Here is a 16184-nt window from a genome sequence, read left to right as displayed (position 1 = left end):
ACACACCGAGCTACGGGGTTGTTTTCAGTTGGGAAGATTGCAGCTGTAAAGAGTAAGATGGATGGAGCCCAGTCAACAAGTAAAACCTGTTTCAGTCTGCTACAGATCTGCATTTAGGGCAAAAACTCATGTTGCAACGGGAAATTTACCCAAAAGCACATGGCAGAGACTACAAAAGAATGGCTTGAAAACAAGGTCAATATTCCGGAATGGCCAAGCCAAAGCCTCTTGGAGATCTGTGATATGATCTGAATATTGCTGCCCACAAATGCCCTCCATCTAACTTTGGCAGAGTTGGAGCTAATTTTCATGGAGGAAAATTCCAGAATCTAAATGCGGAAATTCATGCAGACATATCCGAAACGACTCAGGGCCATAATTTCTGTTGAAGGCCTATCTACAAATTATTGACTGGGAGGGGGGGTTACTTTTGTAAATGAGAAATGTAAATTTCATTTAAAAAAAAGAACTGAATAAAAAATATTGTTTGCATCTTAAATGTGTTTAATTTATTGTGTTGGTGAGGTGCAAAACATCTTTCAATACAGTAAATTAAAATTTTAAGGTGCAAGAAGCTCAAGGGGGGTGAGTACTTTTTGACGGCACTGTATATCAAACATGAATATTCTTAAGTCCACATGCATTTGACCCAGATCTGTTTCTACCCACTGCTAGCTGAATGGATGTAAAAACTAGAACCTGGGACAACTTTACTATTCATTTCAACCCCCCCACTACACACCTGTCACACCTGTACCCCTCTCCGTTCCTCCATTTCCACCTCTGCGGCTCTCTCTTTCTTTCTCTCTGTCTTTCTCTCTCTGTCTCGCTCTCTCTCACTCATTTAAATCGAAATGTTGTCTTAATTGAGTTATTGGTGATTGATTTCAAAGTAGATACGTATTGCCAAGGCATGCTGATTGCATAGCTATAGTTAAAATAATTCTTAAATAATACTACAACTACAACTCAAAAAAAGAAGAAGAAGAAGAATGAGATAGGGATTAGGGGTCACCTTTCTCACAGTGCTTTGCATTTGTTGTGTTTAGCCAGATTTGGAAGTTTGGATGTATTATTATGAATTTGTGAAAGATAGGGTCTTTCTTTTTCTCTCTCTCCTTCACTCTCTTTTGCTCACTCTCTCTCTCTTTGTCTCTCCTCTTTGCTTTCTCTCTCAGGACAAAGAGCACTGTGGGCCTCAGGTGTGATACTCAGACATTAGTTTAGGCCTGTTTTTTAGTCTCATTGAAATGGCTCCCTGATGTAAGAGTGAATTCTGCAGAGGAAGGGTTTAATTCGCATTATTATTAAAAGAATCACTCACAGCAATCTGTTGCAAAAACACCATCTGTTATTCTACTCCCAGGAATTCAGCTGCTTATTAAGCAGAATTATACAATGATTTTCATTCTTTTGTTTTTTCTCCCGTGCAATTCCACTTAACTCTTTTCATGGCCCCTTGCAATCAAGCTTTCATTACATTCCATTTTATTGATTTATTTATGAATGAGACACTCAACCCTCAACATTATCTGACTGGCAAGGCTTTGGTGATGATTAACTCTCTCACTGCCTTGCTGGCTGGTGAGAAGATTCCATGCTGTAGATCTCTGTGCGCTGATTGTGGTGGGTTGCTGTGTGGTGGTGATTCAGGTACTTACCACCTGTGCTAGTTTGATGGGCGGCCTGTAGTGTAGTGGTTAAGGACTGGGACCCGCAAGGTCGGTGGTTCTAATCCCGGTGTAGCCACAATAAGATCTGCACAGCCGTTGGGCCCTTGAACAAGGCCCTTAACCCTGCATTGCTCCAGGAGAGGATTGTCTCCTGTTTAGTCGAATCAACTGTATGTTGCTCTGGATAAGAGCGTCTGCCAAATGCCAATAATGTAATGTAATGTGCCGTGCCATTCTGTAGTTTTCCGAGCCACACTGCTGAATACTAGAGTGTTCTAGAACACCATAGCCATCAAGAGAGATACTTTAATTCGAGGTACGTCAGGGGCTAGCATTAGCCGTCACTCTCATAGAAATTAATGGTAGCAACAGTTAGCAAATTGTGAATGAACTACATTAAGGGCGCTACTTAACCCTTATTACAATGTCAAATGTAATTTTTTTGTTTTTTCTTGTTTTTTCACACTGACATATTTTAGACCCACAATGTACGGCATCTCATTTGTATGTACATTGGGAGAACCTGAGCCGTAAAAAGTGCAAGAGATGCTACGCTAGCGTCACTGAATGCCGTTATACAGTATCTATCCGTTATATCTGCTTCTGTTGACGTGTTTCTAATAAAAGTATCTCTGCTTTCAGTTAGCAGTAGTGTTGGTTACACCAGCATTAGAATGCTCAGTTAAGAACAATAATCACATATTTGTGACCTGACTCCTTAAAGCAGGGGTTGGCAACCCTGCTCCTGGAGAGCCACAGGGTGTGCTGGCTTTCCTTGTGACTTGGCATTTAATTGATAAGTGAAAGCAGTTGATTACACCGTAAAACTCACATCGCCTTGTTTCGTGAATCTCAATGGGTTGATGTTCAGGTGAAAACAGCAACACCCCTCTGCGGCTCTCCAGGACCAGGGTTGGTGACCCCCAGCCTCAAAGGGTGAACCGTTCCCTGTGGCTGTGCTGTGGCTCACACACATCCCCACCCTGACCCCTCCACCCCACCCCCCTCGTGTCTCTCTGTGTCCCCAGGTGGCAGTGAGTCCTCCTGGGATAAAGAGAAGCTGCAGTCCCCCCCCCCGCCCAGCGCCCAGCACAGCCTGGCCCACGCAGGCCTGTCTGCCCAACACGGCCTCTCCTCCCACTTCAGCTCCCTACAGCACAGCCACCTCCTGGCCAATCGTGAGTCCCCAAAGGCTCGCCACCTCCCTCTGCCCGTATCCCGCCCGACCTCCCACCTCCGTCTCTGCATCACTCTCCATCTGTCCACTCCTCTCCTCCATGTCTCCTCCATCGCTCCTCCATCTCTCCCTCCATCTCTTTCCTGGTCCTGTTTGGTCCTGTTGTGTGTGCAAAAAACAAAAAATTGAGACCTAAAATGTTTTTGATAAATAAGACAAATATATTGGTGTACATTTGAGTAAGTACATTTCCTCTGTCAAGCAAACTAACTAAAAACAAGCTAATGTTTTCTATTGAGAGGTAAAAATAAGATCTTAAGTCAAGACTAAAACTCTTAAGATGGTAGTTTTTTGCTGTAGGGAGACATGTTGGGACGTTACTCTGTGAGGTTGTACGTACAGTCCTAAAGGATGAAACCCCCATATCCTACTGAGCAGTGCTTCTCTTCAGGCGTAAAGCTGTTACTCTCCACAGTGCCACACAGTTATGACGACGGGTGACTGACTGGAGTTTTAAACCATCGCCTGGCTCCGGCCACGCGTCTGCTTCCTGTTGCCATGGTGAAGAGCGGCCCTGTTTCTCTCTCCGCAGGACTGGACCTGCCGTTCATGATGATGCCGCACCCCCTCCTCCCCGTCAGCCTGCCTCCCGCATCGGTTGCCATGGCGATGAACCAGATGAACCACCTGAACACGATCGCTAACATGGCCGCCGCCGCGCAGATGCACAGCCCGCTGTCCCGCGCCGGAGCCTCCGTCATCAAGGTAGGAGAGAGAGCCGCGCCGTCCGCGCCCGCTGGCCGTCCGTCCGTCTGTCCGTCCGCCCGCGTACCGCCGCCTCCCGTCTGCAGCGCGCCGGTGTAGGCCTGCACACACACTGCCTATTGTCTGGGGCTGAGGGCTTGTCAGTGCACACACACACACACACACACACACACGCTCACACACCTCTTCAGTGAAGAAGGCTGGTTAAAATGCAGAGATGGTGTGTTAGACAGAGCGCTGTGCATGTTGCTACATTACCAGAGGGGAAATGACTTTCGGAGACTATGTGTGTGGATCTGTGGTATGTACTGTTGTGCTGGCTGTATGGGGTTTATACTGTATGTGTGTGGGTGTGGATCTGTAGTACTGATGGTGTGCTGTATATGTATGTATGTATGTATGTGTGTATGTGTGTGTGTGTGTGTGTGTGTGGGTTATTTGTGGGAGATATGGATTTGTTTTGAGATATTGACATGCGGTCATGGTTTACACTCCTGTTTTCAAACCCACCCCGTTACACAGGGCAGGGGTGCATTGTGGGTAGAACCCTGGCTCTATCGGGCTGGGCCTGGTTACTCCTCCACAGCCCCTCTCTCTGTATCTGGCTCTTATTCTTCTCCGCCATTACTCCCCCCGGCGCTGGCTCTTATTTCTCTCGGCCATTACTCCCCCCGGCGCTGTTTACCTGCGTATAAACCCCACACATCTGATTCCCTGTGGCAGGTGTATTCTTAGAGCAGGAGGGGAGGGGATTCAGCCGGCGTGTGCGTGTGTGTATGTGTGTTTGTGTGTGGGAGTGTGTGTTTGTGTGTGTGTGTGTGTGTGTGTGTGTGTGTGTGTGTGTGCGTGCGTGTGTGTGTGGGGGGGGGTGGGAGGGGTGGGAGGGGAGTGGTGGTGGATGTGCTCTGTTTGCACTGTGACACGTGGTGTACAGATGGCCCAGAGGAGTGTGTGTGTGTTTGTGTGTGTGTGTGTGTGTGTGTGTGTGTGTGTGCTCAAGCTTGCCCGGCCTACCCTACAAAGATATCAGAGCGGAAATCAGTACAAAGCTCAGTCTGTCTTTCTATCTGCCTGCTTGTCTGTCTGTCTGTACCTCTTTGGCTGTCTGACTGTAACTGTCTGTCTGTACCTCTGTTTGCCTGTCTGCCTGTCTGCATGCCATTCTGTTCAAGTTCACGTTCATTTTTTGTACGATACTTTTTATACACACGGAGGTCCGTCTGTTTATACATCTGTCTGTCTGTCTGTCTGTCTGTATATACTTATTTCTGTCAGTCAGTCCAAACTTTAGCCCGCTCTATGATTGGATAAAGCTGAAGTTTGCCAGGTCTCCCAGGCTAATTGCTCATTGCTGTTTACATCAGTGCACTGTCTCTGTGTTTATGACTGTGTCGTGATACAGTGTGACTGTGATGGGGCGTTATAAATTGTTGTGATGCATTGTGATTGCTACACAGTGTACAGTGGTTATGACGTTATTGTGAGTGAGTGTAGTGGTGGTATTATTGTGCTGTAATTGTACTGTGACACACGTGCAGTTGAGATATACGATGACTGTGAGACTGTCCTACATGATCACAGTGCATTGCAACGTGCCAAAATGTATAACAACTTACAAATGTGATGCATTGCCATGTAGTGTATTGGTGACAAAGTATAATTGTGTTGTAGTGTGGCGTGATTTGATATGTTTGCAATACAGCAAGGTTTATTATTATTATTATTATTATTATTATTATTATTATGATGATTATTATGGTTATTATACAGCATACATTTTTATAGAGCATCCGTTTGGATAATTTTGCTGAGAAATGAGCATACTCTGGAATACAGGAATGCTATACAGTTGGGATTTTTACCCACAACCTTCTTTAGCCATAGCACTACGCTGATTGTATGTGGCAGTTATATAGTGTACAGTATACGATGCCCTGTGTTATCAGGCAGAGGGGTTATGTGTACAGTAGTGCTCACTCCTCAGAATGTGTTAAGTGTACAGTAGTGCTCACTCCTCAGACTGTGTTATGTGTTCAGTAGTGCTCACTCCTCAGACTGTGTTATGTGTTCAGTAGTGCCCATTCCTCAGACTGTGTTATGTGTTCAGTAGTGCTCACTCCTCAGACTGTGTTACGTGTTCATTAGTGCCCATTCCTCAGACTGTGTTATGTGTACAGTAGTGCCCATTCCTCAGACTGTGTTATGTGTACAGTAGTGCCCATTCCTCAGACTGTGTTATGTGTACAGTAGTGCCCATTCCTCAGACTGTGTTATGTGTACAGTAGTGCCCATTCCTCAGACTGTGTTATGTGTACAGTAGTGCCCATTCCTCAGACTGTGTTATGTGTTCAGTAGTGCCCATTCCTCAGACTGTGTTATGTGTTCAGTAGTGCCCATTCCTCAGAATGTGTTATGTGTACAGTAGTGCTCACTCCTCAGAATGTGTTATGTGTACAGTAGTGCCCATTCCTCAGACTGTGTTATGTGTACAGTAGTGCCCATTCCTCAGACTGTGTTATGAGTACAGTAGTGCCCATTCCTCAGACTGTTATGTGTACAGTAGTGCCCATTCCTCAGACTGTGTTATGTGTACAGTAGTGCCCATTCCTCAGACTGTGTTATGTGTTCAGTAGTGCCCATTCCTCAGACTGTGTTATGTGTTCAGTAGTGCTCACTCCTCAGAATGTGTTATGTGTACAGTAGTGCTCACTCCTCAGAATGTGTTATGTGTACAGTAGTGCCCATTCCTCAGACTGTGTTATGTGTACAGTAGTGCCCATTCCTCAGACTGTGTTATGAGTACAGTAGTGCCCATTCCTCAGACTGTTATGTGTACAGTAGTGCCCATTCCTCAGACTGTGTTATGTGTACAGTAGTGCCCTTTCCTCAGACTGTGTTATGTGTTATGTATGTACAGTAGTGCCCTTTCCTCAGACTGTGTTATGTGTACAGTAGTGCCCTTTCCTCAGACTGTGTTTTTCTGGTGACAGGAGTGCATCCAGGACAGCCCCTCCCCGTCCCCCTCCCTGGAGGAGCCCCCCCGGCATGGCTCCCCGTCCTCACACCCCAGCAGCAGCGCCTCCAGCTCGCCCACCCCCCACCAACACACCCCCGACCGCCTCAGTGAGCATCGCTCTGTGTCTCTCCGTCTCTCTGTCTCTCCCTGTCTCTCTCTCGTTCTGTCTCTCTGTCTCTCTGTCTCTACACACAGCCCACAACTTACACGACAATCACCAATAAGGACAGTAATAAAGACAAAAACTCTTAACCATAACAGATAATGGAGATGGTTCTCTCTCGCTCTCTCTCTCTCTCTGTCTCCACTCTCAATTCAATTCACTTCAATAATGCTTTATTGGCACGACTGTATGTAACAATACTGCCAAGGCAATTCACAATTAAACAATGAACAATAAGACACAGTTAATACAGTACAGTAACAAATAAACACATAAATAACCAAAGCCAAACCTGCAGACAATCTACAAGTTAAATGACAAACACTAAAACGGACAGTAATAAAAACAAAAACTAATAACCATACAGATAATGGAGCTGGTGCCTCAATGGTCTCCCTCTCTATACCTCTCTATATGTCTTTCTCTGTCTCTATCTGTGTCTCTCTGTGTCTCTCTCTCACTTTCTCTCCCCCTCTCTCTATCTTTCTCTGTCTCTATCTCTCCCTCTCTCCCTCCTCTCTCTCTGTCTCTCTCTATCCCTCCCTCTCTTCCCCTCTCTCTGTCTGTCTGTCTTTCTCTCTGTCTCTGTCTCTCTCTCTCTCTCTCTCTCTTTCTCTGTCTCTCTGGGTCTCTCTGTGTGTCTCTCTCTGTCTCCCTCCCTCTCTTCCCCTCTCTCTCTGTCTCTTTCTGTCTCTCTCTGTCTTCTCCTGTCTCTCTCCTTCTCCCTGTCCTCACCACTTCCAGCACAGCAGTGTGTGTGCGCTGGCGTGTGCCTCTGAGGGTGTGACTGTTTGTCCTGTCTGTTTCCACAGTGATAAACCCCTCTGATGTAGACCTGGGGGATCGAGAGGCTGGACTCAGCATGAAGAAAATCCTGAAAGAGAAAGGTGTGTGTGTGTGTGTTTGTGTGCGCGCGTGGGTGTGTGTGTGTGTGTGCGTGTGTGTGCGCGTGTGTGTGTGCATGTGTGTGTGTGCGTGTGTGTGTGTGCATGTGTGTGTGTGCGTGTGTGTGCGCACGTGGGTGGGTGGGAGAGTGTAGGGGGTGTTTGATCTTATGTAGGTGACAAGTCAATTTTGAGACTGACCAAGCAGAGACTGACCAAAACAAAACTCTCACAGAACACGCTTCCATAGTTTGAACATTACCTTCTTACTGTTAAAATGATTTGGGTCATTTCTTGAAGCTTTGGTAATACAGTATGTTTTTACACTACATTCACTTAACAGATGCTCTTGTCCAGAGCAACTTATAAAAGTGGATAACACAAGTGGATAAAAAAAGAAATCCATAAATAGATTAAATCACTTTCTTTCAGCATTCAGCATTGTTTCTGACCGAGTAAAATTATGTATGATTTAGCTGACATTCCTCTGCTTTGAGGTTTTTGGTTCCCAGCAATGATGCAGTTGTCCTATTTACATGTCATGTCACAAACTGTATCCTGATGGCATATTAATTAGGACGGACCAGCCGTGATGCTTCAAAAGGGCCGTGTGTGCGCACACATGCATATTTGTCGCAGAAAATGTGTGGAACTATATTCGCTGTTGACACCTAAGTGTTACACGTGAAGTTGATGAGGTGGAATGTGTGAATGGAATGTGTGAATGTGCTGTATTTGAGGTTTTAGAGGGGTGCAGAGGGGAACGATAATTACCTTAATGTGCATAGGTTAGATTGTGCTGCTTGCATTAACCCAAGTGCACACTTTTAGGAGGTGATGTCATCTATGACATCTATGACAGCTGAGGGCCAATCAAGGCTGGCCCTCAGCCAGCACACTGCACGCCAATCACAGTTGTCATGGGAACTAAAAGAAGTGTCTCATTGCTGGAATGTCAACCTGAATCTGTGTTTACAAACAGACCTGACCCTCCTCACTTCCCTCTGCAACATATTCCTGTTCCTGTTATCATCATTATTCACCTGGCTGGGAGCATAGGATGTTTGTGTGTGTGTGCGTGCATGCATGTGTATATGCATATACTGCAGTTTATAAGTAATGATTTTCTAATAACCTGCAAGTTAAATGGCTCATATTGTGCTCATGATGCCAGTCCGAACCAGTCAAGAGCACAACGGTTTAGTTCAGTCTGGTTTAGTTTAGTTTAGTCTAGTTCACTCTGGTTTAATTTAGTCTAGTTCAGTCTGGTTTAGTTTAGTCTAGTTCACTCTGGTTTAATTTAGTCTAGTTCAGTCTGGTTTAGTTTAGTTTAGTCTACTTCACTCTGGTTTAGTTTAATCTAGTTCAGTCTGGTTAAGTTTAGTTTAGTCTAGTTAAATCTGATTTAGTGTATTCTAGTTCTGTCTGGTTTAGGTTAGTCTAGTTTAGTTGCGTTTAGTCTAGTTCAGTCTGGTTTTGTCTAGTTCACTTTGGTTTAGTTTAGCTTAGTCTAGTTCAGCCTGGTTTAGTTTAGTCTAGTTCACTCTGGTTTAGTTTAGTTTAACTCAGTCTGGTTTGATTTAGTTTAGTTCAGTCTGGTTTAGTTTAGTCTAGTTCACTCTGGTTTAGTTTAGTTCAGTCTGGCTTAGTTTAGTTTAGTTCAGTCTGGTTTAGTTAAGTGTAGTTCAGTCTGGTTTAGTTTAGTCTTCTTTAGTCTTGTTTCAGTCCAGCCCAGTGCTGTCTATTCCAGCTCAGCCCAGCTCCTTCCCTGTGGTACTGAAGGCGGGTGATAAGGACAAAGAGCTGGTTATGGTAATCCGCATCTCTGATAGTCTCATTAGAGCTTCCTCATCGTCTCCTTGAGCGTCACGGATGGTCCATCTTAATTAATCACTCAATTAGTGACTTAATTGAACATCTATGAAACGCTTATTTATGACGTGCAGAATGAGGCACTGAGCGCTTCTAACAGCTGATGACTAGGAGCGTCCCTGTGTGTGTGTGTGTGTGTGTGTGTATGCACAGTGCTTGTGTGTTAGTGTGTATTTTTGTGTGTGAATGTGTGTACGCTGCGCGCTTGTATGTGAATGTGTATGAAGTATGTGTATATGTTTGTGCAAGTGTATGTAGTATGTGTCTGTGACAATTGTTTTGCGCGTGTAGTGTGTGTAGTGAGCCTGTGTGTAGTTTGTAGGAGTTTGTGCAGTGTGTCTCATTGTAAGTATGAGTATGTGTGTGTATGTGTGTATGTGTGTAGTGTTATTGTGTATGTAGTTTGTTTGAGTGTATGTGTGTGTGTATGAGCTTACATGTGTGTGCTCACACATGTGTCTGTGTGTGTGTGTGTGTGAATGTTTCTTTGTGTCTGTGTGTGTGTGTGTGTGTGTGTGAGTGCCTGTGTGTGTGTGTGTGAATGTTTGTGTGTGTCTGTGTGTGTGTGTGTGTGTGTGTGAATGTTTGTGTGTGTCTGTGTGTGTGTGTGAGTGTCTGTGTGTGTGTGTGTCTGTGTCTGTGTGTGTGTGTGTGAGTGTTTGTGTGTGTGTGTGTGTGTTTGTGAATGTTTGTGTGTGTCTGTGTGTGTGTGTGTGTGTGTGTGTGTGTGAGTGTCTGTGTGTGTCTGTGTCTGTGTCTGTGTGTGTGTGAGTGTCTGTGTGTGTGTGTGTGTGTGTGTGTTTGTGAATGTTTGTGTGTGTCTGTGTGTGTGTGTGTGTGTGTGAGTGTCTGTGTGTGTCTGTGTCTGTGTCTGTGTCTGTGTGTGTGTGAGTGTCTGTGTGTGTGTGTGTGTGTGTGTGTGTGTGCGAGAGAGCAGACGGGTAATGTGCAGCACACACATTTGGGATAAGACGGCCCAGAGGCCTCCAGGCTCTTTTAAAGTGAGTCAATGTGCACCTGGCCTGTGAGCATGTTTTATTAATGTGTGTGGAAGCATCCGTCCTGTGATGTGTGTGGAGGCATCTCTCCTGTGATTGGCCGATATTGCTGGGCAGAGCAGAGCGGGGCTGTGATTTCTGAAGGGGCAGGAAGGACTGTGGATGTAGGTCAGTGACAGAGAGAAGGGCATGAGCACACAGCCAAGCTATTCACACTGACACACACATACATACAGTACAGACAAACAAACTCATTCATACGCACACACACACACACACATAGCACACACATACGTACAGTACACACAAACAAACTCATTCATACACACACACACACACACACACACACATATAGTACACACAAACAAACTCATTCATATACACACACACACATACATACAGTACACACAAACAAACTCATTCATACACATACACATACATACAGTACACACAAACTCATTCATACACACACACACACACACACACACATACAGCACACACAAACAAACTCATTCATACACACACACAGACATAACACACACATACATATAGTACACACAAACAAACTAATTCATACACACACACACACACACACACACACATACATACAGTACACACAAACAAACTCATTCATATACACACACACACACACAAACTCATTCATACACACACACACACATACATACAGTACACACAAACAAACTCATTCATATACACACACACACACAACACACTGCACACACACACATACATACAGTACACACAAACAAACTCATTCACACACACACATTCGCACATAACACACTGCACGCACACACACATACAATACACATAAACAAACTCATTCATACGCACTCACACACATAACACACTGCACACACACAAATACATACAGTACACACAAACAAACTCATTCACACACATACTCACACACTTACACACACACATACTCATACACACACACACACACATACTCACACACACACTCACACTCACACTCACACTCACACACACACACACACACACACACACACACAAACACACACATACTCACACATTCACACACACACACACACTCATACACACACACACAAGCACTCTCACGCCAAGGCACACATGTATACACGCGCGCACATACCCACGCGTGCTCGCTCACAAAGACAGCGAACACCGAGCCTTCTCTCTGTGAAGCAGGCGGTCTCTGCTTAACGGCGGCGTCGAAGTCTTCTCAGCGTTTAGTGACCCAGTTTCCTGCCGTCCCCCGACACGCCGTCAGGTGCGCAGATTGCGAGCACGGAGAAGCGGCGCTAAGGCTCTCACACCTGAGCGAACACGTTCCTTAAGACCGCAGACAAACCCGCCGCGCTTAGCGCCGCAGTCTGGCTGTGACAGAGGGCGGGTCTCACACGGGCCGCGCCGCGGTCCGCATTACCCTCGTTCCATTGGCCCCGCCGCCGAGCGACCCCGTCCCGCTCTCCTCTGACCCCCAGAGAAACGGGCGCCACCCTCTCCCAAAACAACATCCCTCCTGCGCTCGGAGACACCGCCGTTTCTGACCCAGAAAAAAAAGCGCGGACGCCTTCGCAATAAAATCAACCAAATGAGGCGCCCGCGCACGGAGAGAGAAGTTAACCCGGACGGGACAGAGGCCCAAAGGTTCCATCTTTTAATAACGGGCCTGCGTTGTTTGTTTATGGGGACGGGTGTGGGAGCGCGCGGAAGACTGGCTCCGTGTGATAAACAGGGTGACACGTCGGTACAGTGTGATGAATAGCCTGCCTGTGGCAGGCAGCACCTTTTGTGCAGGAGTCCATTGAACGAACCCAACTTTCTCAGTCTATAAATCACAGGCAGCCGGTCAGTAAGTGAGCCGTGTGTAGCCGTAGGCCAGGACTCCCTTCTCCACCCTCCCCACCCCTTCTCCACCCTCCCATCCTCTACCCCTCCCCGCCCAGCCTTCTGCACCCTCCCGTCCTCTACCCCTCCCCGCCCAGCCTTCTCCACCCTCCCATCCTCTACCCCTCCCCGCCCAGCCTTCTGCACCCTCCCATCCTCTACCCCTCCCCGCCCAGCCTTCTGCACCTCCAGTCCTGCGCATGCTTTCAGGTGTGCTCACTTGCGATCAGTGTGTGATAACAGTGTAATATAGCACTTAGACTGGTAATGTGCTATAGTGGGTACAGCATCAGTGTGTAGTCAGACCTGGGTCAAATATGTATTCCGCACTGATAGTGGCTAGAACAGTAGTAGTGTGTCATGGTCAGAGCAGCAGTGTGGAGCAGTGGTGAGAGCAGCAGTGTGGAGCAGTGGTCAGCGCAGCAGTGTGGAGCAGTGGTCAGCGCAGCAGTGTGGAGCAGTGGTCAGCGCAGCAGTGTGGAGCAGTGGTGAGAGCAGCAGTGTGGAGCAGTGGTCAGAGCAGCGGTGTGGAGCAGTGGTTAGAGCAGCAGTGTGGAGCAGTGGTTAGAGCAGCAGTGTGGAGCAGTGGTCAGAGCAGCTGTGTGGAGCAGTGGTTAGAGCAGCAGTGTGGAGCAGTGGTAAGAGCAGCAGTGTGGAGCAGTGGTTAGAGCAGCAGTGTGGAGCAGTGGTCAGAGCAGCAATGTGGTGCACTCTAAATTAACTATAAATAAATAATGTTAAAAAACGAATATGTACACTCTGAGAACTATCAAGCTGTATATTGTATATGGTATTACGTGAATAACTGGCTGTATTTTCTTCTTTCTTCATTGTGTTGCTATGATGTCATGGTTCCTGCCTCCTAGTGGCTGGGAGGTGTTGTGCGCTTGGCCTGACCATGGAGGCCTGTCTCTGTGACTCTCATCCGGCCTGTGCACTGCAGAAACACAGATGTGTGACCGGCCATGTCAACACACAGGAAGTGACACGGCAGCTGTTGTGGATAAATAGAGGCTGGCCTGTAATGTAAACAGACGCTTTCACGCTGGAGCCACACTGACCTCCTCCTGGTCTCTACGCCACTGATGGACACAAACTGCCTGTGTCTCTTCCTGGCCATGAAGGCCTGCCATTTTATTGCAAATCACCAATAGAATCATGGCTTGATGGCAACCCTGGTGTAAAATCCAGCGATAACCAGCTTGAAATTCCAGCTAGCTAGCTGTTTCAAAACCTTGCTTTTTTTCAGCAGGGAACATTTACAATATTTAATAGGTTTAATAGTACAGTGCCAAGACATTCTGGTTATAGGTGAATTTTTGTGTTTCACAATATTGGAATCTCTCATGTTTTAGTGTCAGAATCACACGTGACGGTTGCTTAACATACGGAATGACCCCGACAGAGGGGCTAGTACAAGCATGAGGCAGATCTAGCATCATTGTGCAAACCCAAACTCATGATATGAACCCAAAGTTTCTTTCCAAACTTGAGGTCACAGCACAGAGCCACGCTAACAAGGCAAAACGAGCGCGCGGATGGAGATAAGATGTGTGGCGCTCGCAGAAAGACGCTAACCACGCGGCTCTCGGCTCGGAACATTCCGTCGCTTTCCACGAAGCTGATACAGGGCATCTGGTTACAATCAATGCTTCCCTCAGCCATTATGAAATTAGGGGCACGGAAATGATTCGGAATGGTCCGTAATGATTTCTGATAGAAATGTGCTGTATTGTTCGGCCTTTGAGATAAGCGAGTGAAAACAAACGCAAAGAGCCATTTCCGAAAAAAAGAAAGATAGCCGTTTGTTTTCCTTTCTTCCTCTTTTCCCCCCTCTCATTCTTCGCCAGGAATCTGTTCTTTAACTGCAAGGGCTTGGATAGCGTTCAGAACTGATAGCTTCTTAACTTTTTGGCGACGGATGCAGTTATTCTTAGCCCGCACAGAAGATAAATAAATAAATAAATAAACGTGCGGAAAGCAAAAGCCTCTTTTTAAAGGGCTCAGGTCCTCTTTTGCCTGAATCAAGGCTTGTTTGTTTATGTGCAACGCGCTCTCCAACGAGCGAGCGGGACAAATCCGCACGGCTTTCAAAGCCCTTTTTGATCATTAAACTGATTGCTGTTCTAAGCGCGTTTGTGATGCTTTAATTAAACTGGAGATCTCAGTCCTGCCCCCAGGCGGTATACCGTCCCCAGCACCCTGGCCGGGCGTTCTGGCAGCTTCCGCCGGTCCAATTCGCCGCTTCCCCGTTTTTAAAGACGGAAACACAAATTAGCCTAGCGTTTTCCGCGGCGTCGCTGGCGCTCCAGAAGCGGCGTCGGTGGGACGGAGAGCGGAGGAGGATAACAAAGCAGCCTGGAGTGGGTGGAAATTCAGGACAAGGTCATTATTGGGGGAAAGTCATTCCTTCTCTTGGCTGGAGCCAGGACGGTACGGGCTGCTGATGAATTAGGCCTCTCTCCCGTGTTCGGAGGGGGGAGGGGGGTGGGGGGTGGGTAGCAGACAGGTGTGCCAGTCAGAGACACCGGTTCGGACGGGGTTCTGCGCCCCGCCCTCCTGCCCCTGGCCCTGGGCCACACCCCGGGCCCGTGCGGCATCCTGGCACGGAGAGGGAGCTGGCACACGGGCGCTGCCAGTCTGTCGTGCTCCTCCAGCCCCAGAGCCGGCACGCCCACGGGGCCCCCCGCTCCAGAAGCAGGCCTGGCAGCAGAGCGCTAGCCCGGGAATGCGGAACCGCGCGTCCGTAACCGCCATTGTTCTGCGCCCGCGCGGTTTAATACACCTGTTTGTCCGAATTAGCCACGCGCAGCATTCCTTTACCGCCGCGGTGGGGTAGCTAGAGCGCGCGCTAAAAACAGAAATCTCCTTCCCCTTCAGAGCCAAACGGGGAGCGCAGATACAAAGGCTTCTAAAGTAATGAGTCTGGAGTAAAACCAATGATGAGAGTGCTGGAGCAGGATTTCTGGATTTCAGACGCAATTACCTGTCTCTTTAAATTCACGATAACAGCTCTTACCACTGTTGTGATTGTTATGGGGGCAGGGACCCTATTGTCAAATGTTTATTATTCATTTACTTCCATTCATTTATTTCTTTACCGTGCCTATATAAATTGTGTGCTTTATCAGATAGTCATGAAACTTGGCATGTTTGTGGAAAGCTATTGGAGGAGTCCATGCAATCAATATACCATTTATTTGGGCTTATGCTGGTGCAGTAACTGTTGTTTTTGTTACATTTTTGGAGACATATTTTTGGTATGTATTTTATGTTATCTATTTTAGGCATTTATCACACTCTTATTCACAGCCACTCTCATGGCTTCCATTAATTTCTCACAAAATCCATTTATACAGTTGCTTATTTACTCAATTCTGGTTAAGTATCTTGCTCGATGAAACAACAGCAGTTTGTTGTCATTTTGGAGTAGCAACCCCAGTGCCAGTTCCCCCAAACCATTTTTCTACAGTGCCACCCATGGTACACACTGAACATTTTAGTCACGACCATGTCAGATTTCATCCCATTCTTTACTTATATGACTGCCTCCCTGCCTCTACTGCCTCCATTATACTGCCTCTGATCCCAGGCCAGTATGGTTTTGTCTTTTCCATTAGTTTTTATTCCTATACTATTTTCAAATTTAATTTCCAATTTAGAGTTGTTTAAAAAAATATGTGATCGTTTTCATTTCGTATAAATGATAAAGTCCAAGATAGATAAATTTAGCTTTTATA

The 16184-nt window shown here is 46.6% G+C and overlaps 1 protein-coding gene across 3 annotated transcripts in view; it reads left to right on the top strand.

The window, feature by feature from the left end:
* Window positions 1-16184, top strand: part of dacha (dachshund a) — a 159785-nt gene that overhangs the window by 119043 nt on the left and 24558 nt on the right. For 2 of the 3 annotated variants that reach the window (XR_009709094.1, XM_061247552.1), the window contains exons 4-7: window positions 2702-2851; window positions 3443-3615; window positions 6606-6738; window positions 7607-7681. Coding sequence is in view for 2 of the 3 variants with exons in the window: in XM_061247552.1 (XP_061103536.1) it covers window positions 2702-2851; window positions 3443-3615; window positions 6606-6738; window positions 7607-7681 (531 nt within the window). In the remaining variant the exon portion in view is untranslated. The remainder of the gene's footprint in view (window positions 1-2701; window positions 2852-3442; window positions 3616-6605; window positions 6739-7606; window positions 7682-16184) is intronic. The other variant, XM_061247553.1, reaches the window with a different exon arrangement.

Source organism: Conger conger, chromosome 7 (genome assembly GCF_963514075.1).
Source record: "Conger conger chromosome 7, fConCon1.1, whole genome shotgun sequence".
Lineage (NCBI taxonomy): Eukaryota > Metazoa > Chordata > Actinopteri > Anguilliformes > Congridae > Conger > Conger conger.
The sequence above is the reverse complement of the archived record's forward strand: the minus strand, read 5'-3'. Positions and strand labels throughout refer to the sequence as shown.